The 11,040-nt window shown below is 60.9% G+C and overlaps 1 protein-coding gene across 1 annotated transcript; it reads right to left on the bottom strand.

Annotated features, from left to right (window-relative positions):
- Positions 1 to 365: 365 nt before the first annotated feature.
- TPPP3 (tubulin polymerization promoting protein family member 3) lies at positions 366 to 4,302 on the bottom strand. Its single transcript, XM_082319335.1, has 4 exons — positions 4,222 to 4,302; positions 2,812 to 3,003; positions 1,537 to 1,690; positions 366 to 1,293 (listed from the first exon to the last, which is right to left on the bottom strand). The coding sequence occupies exons 2-4, from the start codon at positions 2,997 to 2,999 to the stop codon at positions 1,105 to 1,107; spliced, it is 531 nt and encodes a 176-aa protein (XP_082175461.1). The 5' UTR covers positions 3,000 to 3,003; positions 4,222 to 4,302; the 3' UTR covers positions 366 to 1,104.
- Between the last annotated feature and the right edge of the window lie 6,738 nt (positions 4,303 to 11,040).

Here is an 11,040-nt window from a genome sequence, read left to right as displayed (position 1 = left end):
GCCACCCCATCCTGGAGCCACCTTCCCATCCCCGAGCTGCCATCCCATCCCAGAGCCCAGCCTGTTCCCAGGGATCGTTACCAGGAGCTCATGTGTTTGGTTGCAAACAGAGCAGGAGCAGGAGCCAGGCGCTCGTGTTTGTGTGCCTGCAGTTGCTCAGGCAACTCAGAGCCAGTCAGGAGCTGCCAAAACTGCTGGCGGCCAGGGCTGAGCCCACGGCACCCACGGCACGGCTGCCCTGAGCCGGCACGGCCAGCCGAGCCTCCCACCACCCAGGTGGATGAGCAGCTCGCACTGCTTGGTCCCGTTGAACACAACCAGTCCGGGGGCATCAGTGCGGACGGGGTTTTATTGCAGAGCCGGGTTACAGCACGGGTCTGCAGCATCCTTTGGTTTGGGTTTCACAAAGGCAGCGGGAGGCCATGGGGCTTCAGGTCAGAGACCTTTGCCAATGGCCAGGCAACACCAAGCTCTCCCAGGGTGCGTCCCGGGGCCTGGCTGGGAGCATCCCGGCAGCACCAGCACTAATGGCACCACAGGGTCTCAGCCTCCTGCGGTGCCAGGCAAGTGGCAAAGGCGGGCAGCCCCGTAGCGAGGGCATCACACAGGCAGGAACCAGTGGGGAAGGAAGGAGGTGGCTGTGGTGTAACTGGTGTGGGGTTAAGGGGGGTCCCTGGGAGGTCTGCAGGGAAGACAGGCTGCGGTCCCTGGTGGGACTGGCAGGGAAGGTGCCCCGAAAGCAGGGGCTGAGGTAGGGAAGGTCTGGGTGCCAGCGGGGCAGGGGAGCCCTGAGGAGCACTGCTGTTAGTACGGCGGGTGCTGCCAGCGGCGGGGGGCTAGGGGTGACAGCACAGGGGGACAGGAGAGGCTGAGGGGGTCACAGCATGGAGGGGGGGACAGACAGGACGCTGGGGCAGAGCATGCAGCCCAGCAACTTCCCAATCACATCAGTGCTGGGCGGCCAACATCCCGCCAGCCTGGGGCTGGCCCCAGCGCAGCCTCCCAGGCCCCACGTCACGCAGGCATGTCCCAAGGCTGACGTGAACGCCGGCCCCATGGCCGACATGCAGGGACCGGGGCGGTGGGTGCCACGGGCACCCGTCCCTACTTTTTCACTTTGGCGTCATAGGTGCCCGCGTTCTTGTAGGCACTGACGTAGCCGCTGGTGTCCACGATGTTCTCCCGTCCGCTCTTGCCCTTGCCCTTGCCACTCTCATCAAAGCGCTCCTTGTGGGAGCCCGTGTACTTGGAGGTGTCTGTCAGCCTCTCCACAGCCCCCACTGTCTTGGCTTTCTGCAGCGGGGAGACAGGCAATGCAAGTCAAGAACATGCCCCATCCCCTTCACCCCTTGCCCCACGCAAGCCCCTGACACCCACTGAGGACCATGCCTTGCCCCATGTGCCCACTGGACCTGTGCAATTGCCAGCCCATTCAGGGCCATGGGGTCCTCTGGAAAGTGTCTCTGCTCTGCTGCAGGCAGAGCTCCATCCTTCCCTCCCGACCATCCCTCCTGCTCCCAGGGGCTCTTCACTCACCGTGACACCCACGTTAATGGGCTCCTTCCCTGCCACCAGCTGGCAGATGGCTTCATATGCCTCCTCTTTGCTCTTGTCCTTAAATCTCTTGGGGGCCAGCTCCTCCAGCGCCTTCTTGAACTCCTCGTAGTTGATGACGCGGGCTGTCTTCCCTCTGCAAGCAGAAAACCCAGGCTGCCATAAGCACGTCTTCAGGTTGCACCTCCTGCAGCGGAGGATGAGCTGCATCAGGGAGGCCCCGGCTTTGTCCTCCACCAGCCTCGGGTCCTTTGCCCACCTCCAAAATGCAGCAACAGCCAGGGCAATCCCAGCTGAATGGGTTGGGTTGGGCACAGCTGGTGCTGAGCTCCTGGAGCTTTTCAGCCACATGCTGTTAAAGTCCTTGATGCTAAAAACCTCACCCCTGCATGGAAGTGCCCTGGGACTTGGGTGCTGGTGGCAACAGGGGACACGCATCCATTCCCACTGCTCCCAGCCTGCATGAGATGCCCAGCACCCTCTCTCCCCTGGCAGGTATCAGTCCTTCTCTGGTCAAATTCAGAAGGATGTGCACAGAGCATCTGTCCCACGAGCGCCCGTTCCTTGTTTCTGGAGCAGCACAGCAACCCACCCTCTTACGTGCTGAAAACCTCACAGCGCTCAGACCCTCCTGGCGTCACCAGGGAACAAGGGGCTGCCCGGACAGAAGGTGCAGAGGGAGCAGGTTCTCCACCCATCCTTGCTTGGGCACCCTGGTGCAGAGCGTCGGGTGTCAGCGTGTCCTCGGGGACCCTGAAAGCAGCCCCAAGTGCCTTCAGCTCTTCAGCTGCCCCTGTGACCTCTGAGGAGCAAAGACCAGAGTCTTTGCCAAGCTCAGGTGTGGGCTAGCGAGGCCCAGGGATCGGCTGTGCCGCATCACACAGGATACCCTTGAGCACCCTCCTCTGCTCCCTGAAGCACCTTCTTGCTAGACGGGAACTTGGCAGAACCGGCCAGGCCCACCTTGATGCCTGGAGGCAGGAGCAGGGGCACAGCCTCTGCACCAAAATCTGAGCCTCCCACCCTCCAAATATGGATTAATTTATTATCAGGTCTTGCAAAAGCAGCCTCTCAAACTTCCTGATGCACCCACTGCTCCATGCCGGGTGCAACATGGGCATGGAGGGCCTGGGCACGCAGCCGGGGTACCACACCTCCCCGGGGACCACCGCACCTGGGCACCACCACCCTGCCCGCACCGCAAGGACATCCCCAGCCTCCGAGTGGTTGGAGGCCCCAAAAAGCCAAGTCACTTACTTCACCTTGGAGAAGACAATGTCCACGTCAGTGCTGGTGACGCTTTTGCCATCGGTGACTTTGCAGTCTTTGCACAGCTTGGCCCAGTTCTTCCCGTTCATTTCTTGCCCCGTAGCCTTGGTATCGCCATAGATGGCGAATTTGCGGAAGCTCTCTTCCAGGGACGCCATCTCAGTGCTCCCGGCCATGGGGCTGCAGGACGTGGGGCAGAGGGGCCCGTTACTGCCCAGGCTCTGGCTCGCAGCACTGGCAGAGCTCAGCAGGCTCTGCTCTCGGGTTCGCGAGGGCAGGAGGAGGAGGGCTGGTAAGGGCGGAGGGACTGCAGCAGGAGCAGGGCGTTGGCAAAGCCTGCACGCATGGGGTGAGGGCTGGCGGCAGCCTCTGACAAACCCCGAGGCCAACAGCTGAGATGTGTCTTGGGGGATGGAGGCTCCCGATTGAGAGCTGTCAGCAGCGAGGCTGTCGGCTCCAGGGGCTGGCGAGGAGTGAGCGCATCAGCCCGTGCCCTCGGGAGCACTCTCCGGGAATGACGCAATGCGGCCGCCTTCCTCCTGCTCGCCGATCATGAGAAACAGCACCGCTGCCTGCCTGCAGCCCACCTCTCCCCTGCCCGCTGGCTCTGCCAACAGCCACATCCTCCTGTGTGGAGCTGGCAGCACCCCAGCTCTGCGACCTGCCCCCCAGGGCTGGGACAAACAGTGCCCCGCAGTCAGCGGCACTGGGGTGCCAAGTTGCAGACGGGCCTCTGCGCTGTGGCCGCTGTCCCATCCCGGCTCCCTGCCTGCCGTCGCCTTGCCAGCCTCGCCCTGCCAGCTCAGCATCCCTTGCCACGTGCTGAGCACTCACAGCATCTCAGCCAGGACCGGGTGGGCGGTACCCAGGTGTGGCTCCAGCCCCCCAAGGCGCAGAGCGGGGACCTCGCCCGGTGCCCGGGCAGGGGGGGACCGGGATGGGCCCCCCCGGGGCCTTGGCGAGAGCCGGAGAGTGGGCACGAAGGAGCAGCGGGCTCGGCTGCTGCGCCGCCTGGCGACCGTCGCTAAGGAGGAGCGGCGTTGCCTAGCGACCGTCGCTAGGGAGGAGGGGTGTTGCCTGGCGACGGTCGCTCGGGAGGAGCGGGGCAGCTGCTGGTCCCCGCCTGTCCCCGGGCTCCCGCGGGGCTCCCGCCGCCCCGGGCCCCGCCCCGCCTCGCACCGACCGCAGCCCGCAGCCGGGACCCTCCCCGCCCGGGGGTCGCCGCCGACGGCTGGGGGGGAGCCGGGGCAGCGGCGGCCCCCGCCCCGCGGAGCCGCTCGGTCCCCCCCGCGCACCGGCCCCGGGACGGGCAGCGGCCGGAGCCGGGGGGCCCGGGGGGTCTCGCTGCCGCCGCGCCCCGGGGCGGGGGGGGCCCGGCTCCGCCGCGGCCGCACTCACCCGCTCGGTCACTCAGCTCCCGGCGCCGCGCTCTGAGGCGGGGGGGGGGCGGCCGCCGCCGCCTGTTTAAGGCACCGCCATGGAGACGGGAGGGGCCGCGGGCCGCCCCTCCCGCCTCCCCCGGGCCGCGGCACGGCCGGGGAGCGCCCTCGGGGCGGGGAGACGGAGCCCGGGGCAGCCGTCACGGACTGCCTCTGGGACAGCCTCTGCCACCCCGCGAAGCCCCTCCATCACCACATGCAGCCCCTCCACAACCCCACGAAGCCCTACCGGCACCCCACAAAGCCCCTCCACCACCCCACAAGGTCTTTCCGCCACCCCACAAGGCCCCTCCATCTCCCCACGAGGTTCCTCCACCACCCGGCTGCCGCAGGCTCCCCCCTGGCAGCCCCCCCCCGTGCTATGCCCCGCAGCCCTGTCCCCTGCACCACACGGCCAGCGTGCCCCTCCACCATGGAGGGCACCAGGGACCAAAGGCCACTGCCCAGGCTGTGGGGGTGAACGCCAACCATCCTGGCATGCTGGGCACTGCGGCGAGCGCCTGTCCCCTCTGCGCGTCCCAGTAGGACACCCGTGGAGCGACCTTGGGGGCAGCCAGCCACATGCCCGTGCTGCCCATCGTGGCTGCTTGTTTCCCTCACCCGGAGCCTGACCACACGTGGGGCTCCCAGCAGATGCTGCGGGCTGAAGCAGCACCCAAATATTGTCGTTGCCATGGAGTCCTGACACAACCCACGTCACTTACTCACGGCCCCACCTCAGCTGTTCACCCAGAGCCCGCTCCGACCTTGGCGCTCCCCTGGCACTCCCTGGCCTCGCTCCAGGTGCACAGCCAGCCGCAGCATCACCAGGAATTGTTCACACTGAGGGGACGCAGAGTGTGGTTTGCTGCTGCCATGTAGGGTCCTGCAGGTAAATCAGCAGCTTGGGGACCTGGGCAGCGGCTCCAACAACACAGGCAGCCTTTGGCACCCTGCAGCCTCTGTCTGTCCTGGTCCCTGCGCAGAGGAGCTGCAGGGCAAGGACGAACATGGGTGTCCCCATGGCTGAGCTGCCCCAGGGGTATCAGTTCTGCTCTTGCGCCCAGAGCTCTGGGGCATGGCCCCTGTGACAATCTCCCCCTCTTGGCTGAGGGGCACGTGTTCTCTGCTGGGACCTTGCTGCCAGCTCTTGACTGGACAAAACCCTGAGCAATCCCCTCATACTGGTCCTGGCTTGGAGCAGGGTCTGGAGACCTCCAGAGGTGACCACCAGCCAACTCTGCAAGTCTGTGATTTGGGATCACTAACGAGGAGACCTCCTGCCTCGGAGGTCAGAGGATGCAGCCATGCCACAGCACTTGGCCACTTTGGGTAGCCCCAGATGGTCACAGCCACACGAAGGACCCCACTTTGTCATGTCCCCCAACCAGCCTTGTGACCCCTCCATCGGCAGGAGCTGCTGTTTCACAGCCCAGCCAGAGGCAGGGTGTCAACCCATGGCTGCCAGGTGGCAAGGACATCCCGGAGGGGACAGTCAAGGGTGGGCAGGAGAGGTGTGGAGGCTCATCTAATAGGGCTGGACCAGCCTGATGCCAGAGTCCAGGCAGACCTCACCAACAAGTGTTTCTTCTCCGTCTGGCTTGTCCTGGTAGAGCTCAGATACGGCCAGAGAGCCTAGGCGCTGCACAGAGGAGGTGGCACCAGGAGGACTCTGTCCTGAACACACATGCTTCCAGCTCTTCATCAAATATAAAAGCAGGTCCCAAAGTGCAGAGGCTCAGAGGTTACAGTGGCTGTCTGTGAAGTGGGAATTTAAACCAGCCTCCACCCAGGCCTGCAAGGACCTAGGGCTGTCGTCCCACTCCACAGAAAGTGAGGAAGAGCTGCTCACCTGCTCTCTGCTTTAAGGAGAGAGCAATAATTGGGGCTGCCATATTGAGGAGGGTGGTCAAGTCTTGCTGAAGGTACAGCCTTGTCCTTAGCTTGCCCTGCAACCCCCCACCAAAGCAGGTGTCTTTGGCTCTGCTTCCAGCTGACAGCTCCAGAAGAGGAGCCCGGGTAACGCCGGCTGGAGCATCCAGCCTGCAGCAGCTCTGGCAGGGCTTGGCAGCAGCAAGCAGCACAAGAGCCCAGATTCACCGAGCTGGCAGCAGGCAGGAGCTGAGCCGGGGCTGGGCACGTCCGCAGCTCTTCTGCCAGAGCTCCAGCCGGCCCCGGGGGCTGCAGAGCCCGAAGAGCCAAGAGGTGGCACATGGGGAGAGCGAGGTGAACAGGGGGCACCAAGCCAGGGCTGGCGAGTTGCCCCATGGGGTCAGGTTGAGCAGGTCAGGTTTCAGTTCCTAAGGGCCGGGGTTTGTTGTGCATTTGTGGTCACCATGACAGCCCTGTTGGGATGGAGCACGGTCCTTGGCCGGCTCCTGCTGTTCCTCATGCAGCCCGGAAAAGGAAGCCCAGGAGGAGTCTGTGACTTGGTCTGGAGCCCGTGGCGTGGGCAGAAGCTGAGGAGGAGGTTGCACAGGTCTTGTGATGTGGTGGAGGAACACGGACACGGCTCAGCGCTCAGCTCCCCAGGGACCTTTCCCTTCTTGTGATTTCCAGTGAAGGTCAGGATGTTCCCAGGCTGTCTCCTTCCCTGGGGAGCTTAATGAGCCGCATAACTCTAGTGCCTACCCAAGACACACCGAGGCTCACAGTTCAGTGTCACTGAGACGTGGCTTCAGATGCCGGGCTTGTCCCTGCTAGGACCATGCCTGTCTCCCTACCGTCACTGAGTCCTGGAGTGCTGTGACTGCTCCAGGGTACAGCTCAGAGCTTGCACAAGAGCACAAGCGTAACCTCGGAGCACCCTCTGCGCTCACCCTCCGTCCTCTTTGCCTCTTGCCTCCCTCGGGACTGGGCACTGCAGGCTCCCCGGAGTCATCTTGTTTCAGGAATGAGTCACTGGCTCGGCTGCATCTGGGGTGGGATGAGGTTATGCGGGAATGCTGCTTCTCTAGCGCAAGTTGCTACAAAACAGAGGGAAGTGTTTCGGAGGTTGTGCAATATGTATACGGTAACCCCAGCAACAGCATGTCCACAAGGCATTAACAGGGCTTAGCTGCGGCTGATGAGCGGTGTGATTGCGGCGTGTGTGTGTAAGCGTGCCGGGTGTGCCAGCAGCATGCAGAGCTGAGGGGGGTCTGCTGCTCGAGCTGTGGTCCGGGCTGCGATGCACAGCACAGGGCAGAGAGGAGGGGAAAAATGCACCCTCCTCTGGCAGGAGCTTCCTTCTCCCCCCTGCAATTCAAGACAGCCCCTTGAGATGCTCTCAGGATGTGGCAAAAACAGAGCCCAAGAACAGACTCACCAAAAATCATTTCCCAAAGGAAGGTCCCCTTGACTTCAAAGAGAAAACTAAGAAACTTGAGTCACACCCGAAGATGAAAGCAAGCAGGGCATACGTCCCACGCCAAGGCTGAGAGAGGAACGTGCTGTGAGGCCTGGCACAGCTGCTGGCAAGTGGCCGGGGACCGGTATTTATGACTTTAGAGGACTCCGGAAAGCTGTCACCATTCTGCAAATGCATTGCTTGCTCCTGATGAAAAGCCGAAGTGGCTCATGGTGGGAATGGCCAGTCCAGGGTGCTGCCTCCTGCTGATGGGCGACTTCGTGCCCTGGCAAAAACCCCTTTTATTTAGGGCTGGAGAAGGTGCTCAGGGACACCAGACCTCAATGTTTCTGCAGCGACGGGGAGCTGAAGGCATCAGGAGTTCTGCTGTCACCTTACCCAGCTCTCTGATGGCCTTGGGCTGTAGCAAAAGGCTTAGCTCGCAGTCACTGCAGTCCCCTGGTGTGGTGGCCAGGACCGCTCTGCCTGCATGCTGGCCTCTGCGGCAGTGCCCTAAGGCGACTCCTTCCTTTTGGTTGCCGCCACAGGTCTGCTATGGAGCTTCCTCACCCAGCGCAGCAGCTGTGATCCTTGCCTGGGCAGCAGAAATGCCCTCGGCCCCTGAACCTGCAAGTATCAGCATTAGGGTTCCAAAAGGACAGAAACGAGGTGGGGAAGGGGCAAGCCTGGGCTGTGCCTGCTGCTGCTGTGACCATCCTGGAAAGGTGCCAGCTCCCTGCCATGGAAAACTTCCATGACTTTGTGGGAAACCACACACAGCACCCAAAGCCAGGGTCCTGAGGGTACCTGTATATCGCAAAGCAGCATCTGCAAAACGCCCTCCCGGCATGAAGCAGCTCAGCTGAGATGCTCAACTGCACTTGCAAAGGTTCATCCTTGCTGGGAACTGATCTGGGGCAGAGATCAGTGCTTCCAGGAGCTAAAACCATCTCAGTCTCACCATTTTCACTCTTAGGTACCCAACATGTATCTTCAACAGTCCTCCTTTAATATGGTTGTGGTGAAAAGACAAAACCCAGCCAAAATCAAATGCCATGCAGCACATAAAATCCTGCCTGCCACCCATGAGGTTCAGGAGATCAGAGTCCAACACTGGCAGCACTGGGAGCCCGTCCTGCTGGGGCTTGGCTCTTTGCTCAGCATCCAGCTGCCCCAATGCATTGCACATTTTGCAGCCTTGATTTATTCTGCCTCCTCCAGCACTTGATGTAGTGGAGAAAATGTTCCATGTCTCAGCTGAAGGCAGCAGAAGGATGTCTTCCCTACCTCCCAAATCCCTGTTGCCTCCAACAAAAAGCATGGGCTCCTGCTCCTTGCAGGGAAGCCTGCAGGGCAGGACAGAACCAGTACAGCCCAGCAGCACGTGGGGCTCTGCACTGGTTGTCAGGAACTCTGGAGGCAGAAACCCTTCTCAGGTGGGTGTCTGTGTGCGTGGCAGGGGAATTTGGGGGCTTACGGGCCGTTCTCAGTAGGACAACAGGCAGGTGAGCATAGCCTGGGAAGGGGAGGACGAGTAAATGGTGAACCTGAGGGTAAGCCCTGTGCTCCTGGAGAGGGTCATGTCCCAGCAAACTGCTAGCAGTGTAGGACATCCCTTTCCTTCCCAGCTTGTGCTCAGAACCTGCCACCTTGGGACATGCCAGACCTTTCTTTCCCTGGACGTATGACAGACCAGGAAATCCAGCTCCACTCACCCCAAAGGGCGCAGCAGCCTTCCTGCAGCATGGTGCCCAGCCGGACTGGCCTCCTCCCTGCGGTGCTCACCCTGCTGCGGCACAGAAACCAGGCTGGAGTTACGTACCTCCTGGAGAAGGTGGTCTACCCCCTACCCTCAGGGAAGGCAGTCCATAAAGATCTACGGAGAGGGGACCACTGTCACCCACACACAGGTTAAGGTGCTAAGCCCAGCTGGGACATCAGAAGTGCAGGGAAAAGTTGCAGGGCCATCAGCCGGGCAGATAAATGAACGACTGCAAAAAAGAAGGAAACTATTTAGCAAAGGGCATAGAAAATTTTATTGTGGACAGAGCTACTAAAGAGCTCCATACATGACTTTGGGACAGGTTCTGCATGGACAAAGGGTCAGAAAACACATGAGGTCTGCTCAGGGGCACCTGCTGATGAGAAATTACCAATGCTTTCTGGGTGGAGGGACAGCTGGCCTTTGAAAACCCTGAGCCCAGCATTACTGCAGGGTGTAGTTCTCTTGGATGATAGCAGACATGAGGAGAAACAACTGGAAGGACTTTAGCCAGGATCCATCAGTGAGCAGATGCCCTGGTCTCTGCAGACCAGCAGTGCCACGCCTGCTGCTCCACAAGGGTTGGTCCCACACACGCCTGCTTTTCCAAAGGGTCACACTGCCAGCAGGCACCACTGGCCACAGCAGCAAGGGAAGCTGCAAGGAGCGTGACCACAGACCAACCCTTCCTGCAAATTTAGACATAGTGACTTCAACAGCTACATGAGACTTCACTTTTGCTGATCAATGGCTCACATAATTCGATGAAGAGTCAAGGCTCCTCATTCCAGCTCTTTCAGGAGTCAAAAATCAGACAATAGAGACGGATGGTAAGACAGCCCTTTAAAGAAGCCTGGGGTCAGTGATTGTGTCTACGCTGCCTTGCCAGTTTCCCAAGGATTGTCCCAGGGAGTGCTCGGCCTGAATGGCCCTGTCTGAGCCACACTTACCCCATAAACCCTTCAGCAAAGGGAGGACTCCCCTATTCCAGCTTCAGCACTCAAGGATCATGTGTTTCCAGCAGCAGCTGCAGCACTTTGCCTTCTCCTTGAAGGCAAGCACTACTTGAAATGTCCATTGCATGAGCACCACACAGCATGGTGTTGGCCAGGTGACAGTGCTGGGGTGCTTCCCAAGGGAACTGGGCCAGCTGCTGGCATCCAGGGGTGCTACTGGAATGGGCAGAGGCTTTCAACATACAGCAGGTGCCTTCCTGCCTCTCCCTGATGAATTGAGCTCTCCAGAAGGAAAACTGTCTGAGCCTAAAGCTCCAGAGGAAGTGGACTTTGTGTGCACCTCAGAGCAGCACAGAAGCCAGCGTGAGCACTGGGATGACAGGCAACAGCCGGGCTGGGAAGTGCATACATCAAAGCTGGGAGTCCAGCCTGCCTGTCCTGTGTTGGCTGTACCCAAAGAGCATTTGTCCCCAGATATCCTGTCCTGCTCTGAACCATTTCTGATGAATGCTTGCAGCCTGAGCTAGGCAAGGGGAGGAACAGCTTAGCTCGACTCACATAGGACGATGCATTGTCTTGTCCTTCCCTAACCTGCACCCCCTGTAGTCTGGAGAACGGGTTGTTTGTGGTTTCCATGCATCAGAACATCTGGTATGGTGATAAAGACTTCCCAGGCTTTCTCTTCTCTGCTGGTGCACCTATGCGTTCACGCATGCCAGCAGCGTGCACTGCCAGGGGCCTCTCCAGGAACGG

Source organism: Platalea leucorodia, assembly GCF_965183815.1.
Source record: "Platalea leucorodia genome assembly, chromosome: 8".
NCBI classification, from domain to species: domain Eukaryota; kingdom Metazoa; phylum Chordata; class Aves; order Pelecaniformes; family Threskiornithidae; genus Platalea; species Platalea leucorodia.
The sequence above is the reverse complement of the archived record's forward strand: the minus strand, read 5'-3'. Positions and strand labels throughout refer to the sequence as shown.

Bases quoted from the DNA above. Each gene is read 5' to 3' on its own strand.
- TPPP3 (XM_082319335.1), bottom strand. From the start codon at position 2,999: ATGGCCGGGAGCACTGAGATGGCGTCCCTGGAAGAGAGCTTCCGCAAA. The intron at 1,691-2,811 runs GTAAGTGACTTG...TTCTGCTTGCAG, and splicing joins ATTGTCTTCTCCAAGGTGAA to AGGGAAGACAGCCCGCGTCA. The intron at 1,294-1,536 runs GTGAGTGAAGAG...TCCCCGCTGCAG, and splicing joins CCATTAACGTGGGTGTCACG to AAAGCCAAGACAGTGGGGGC.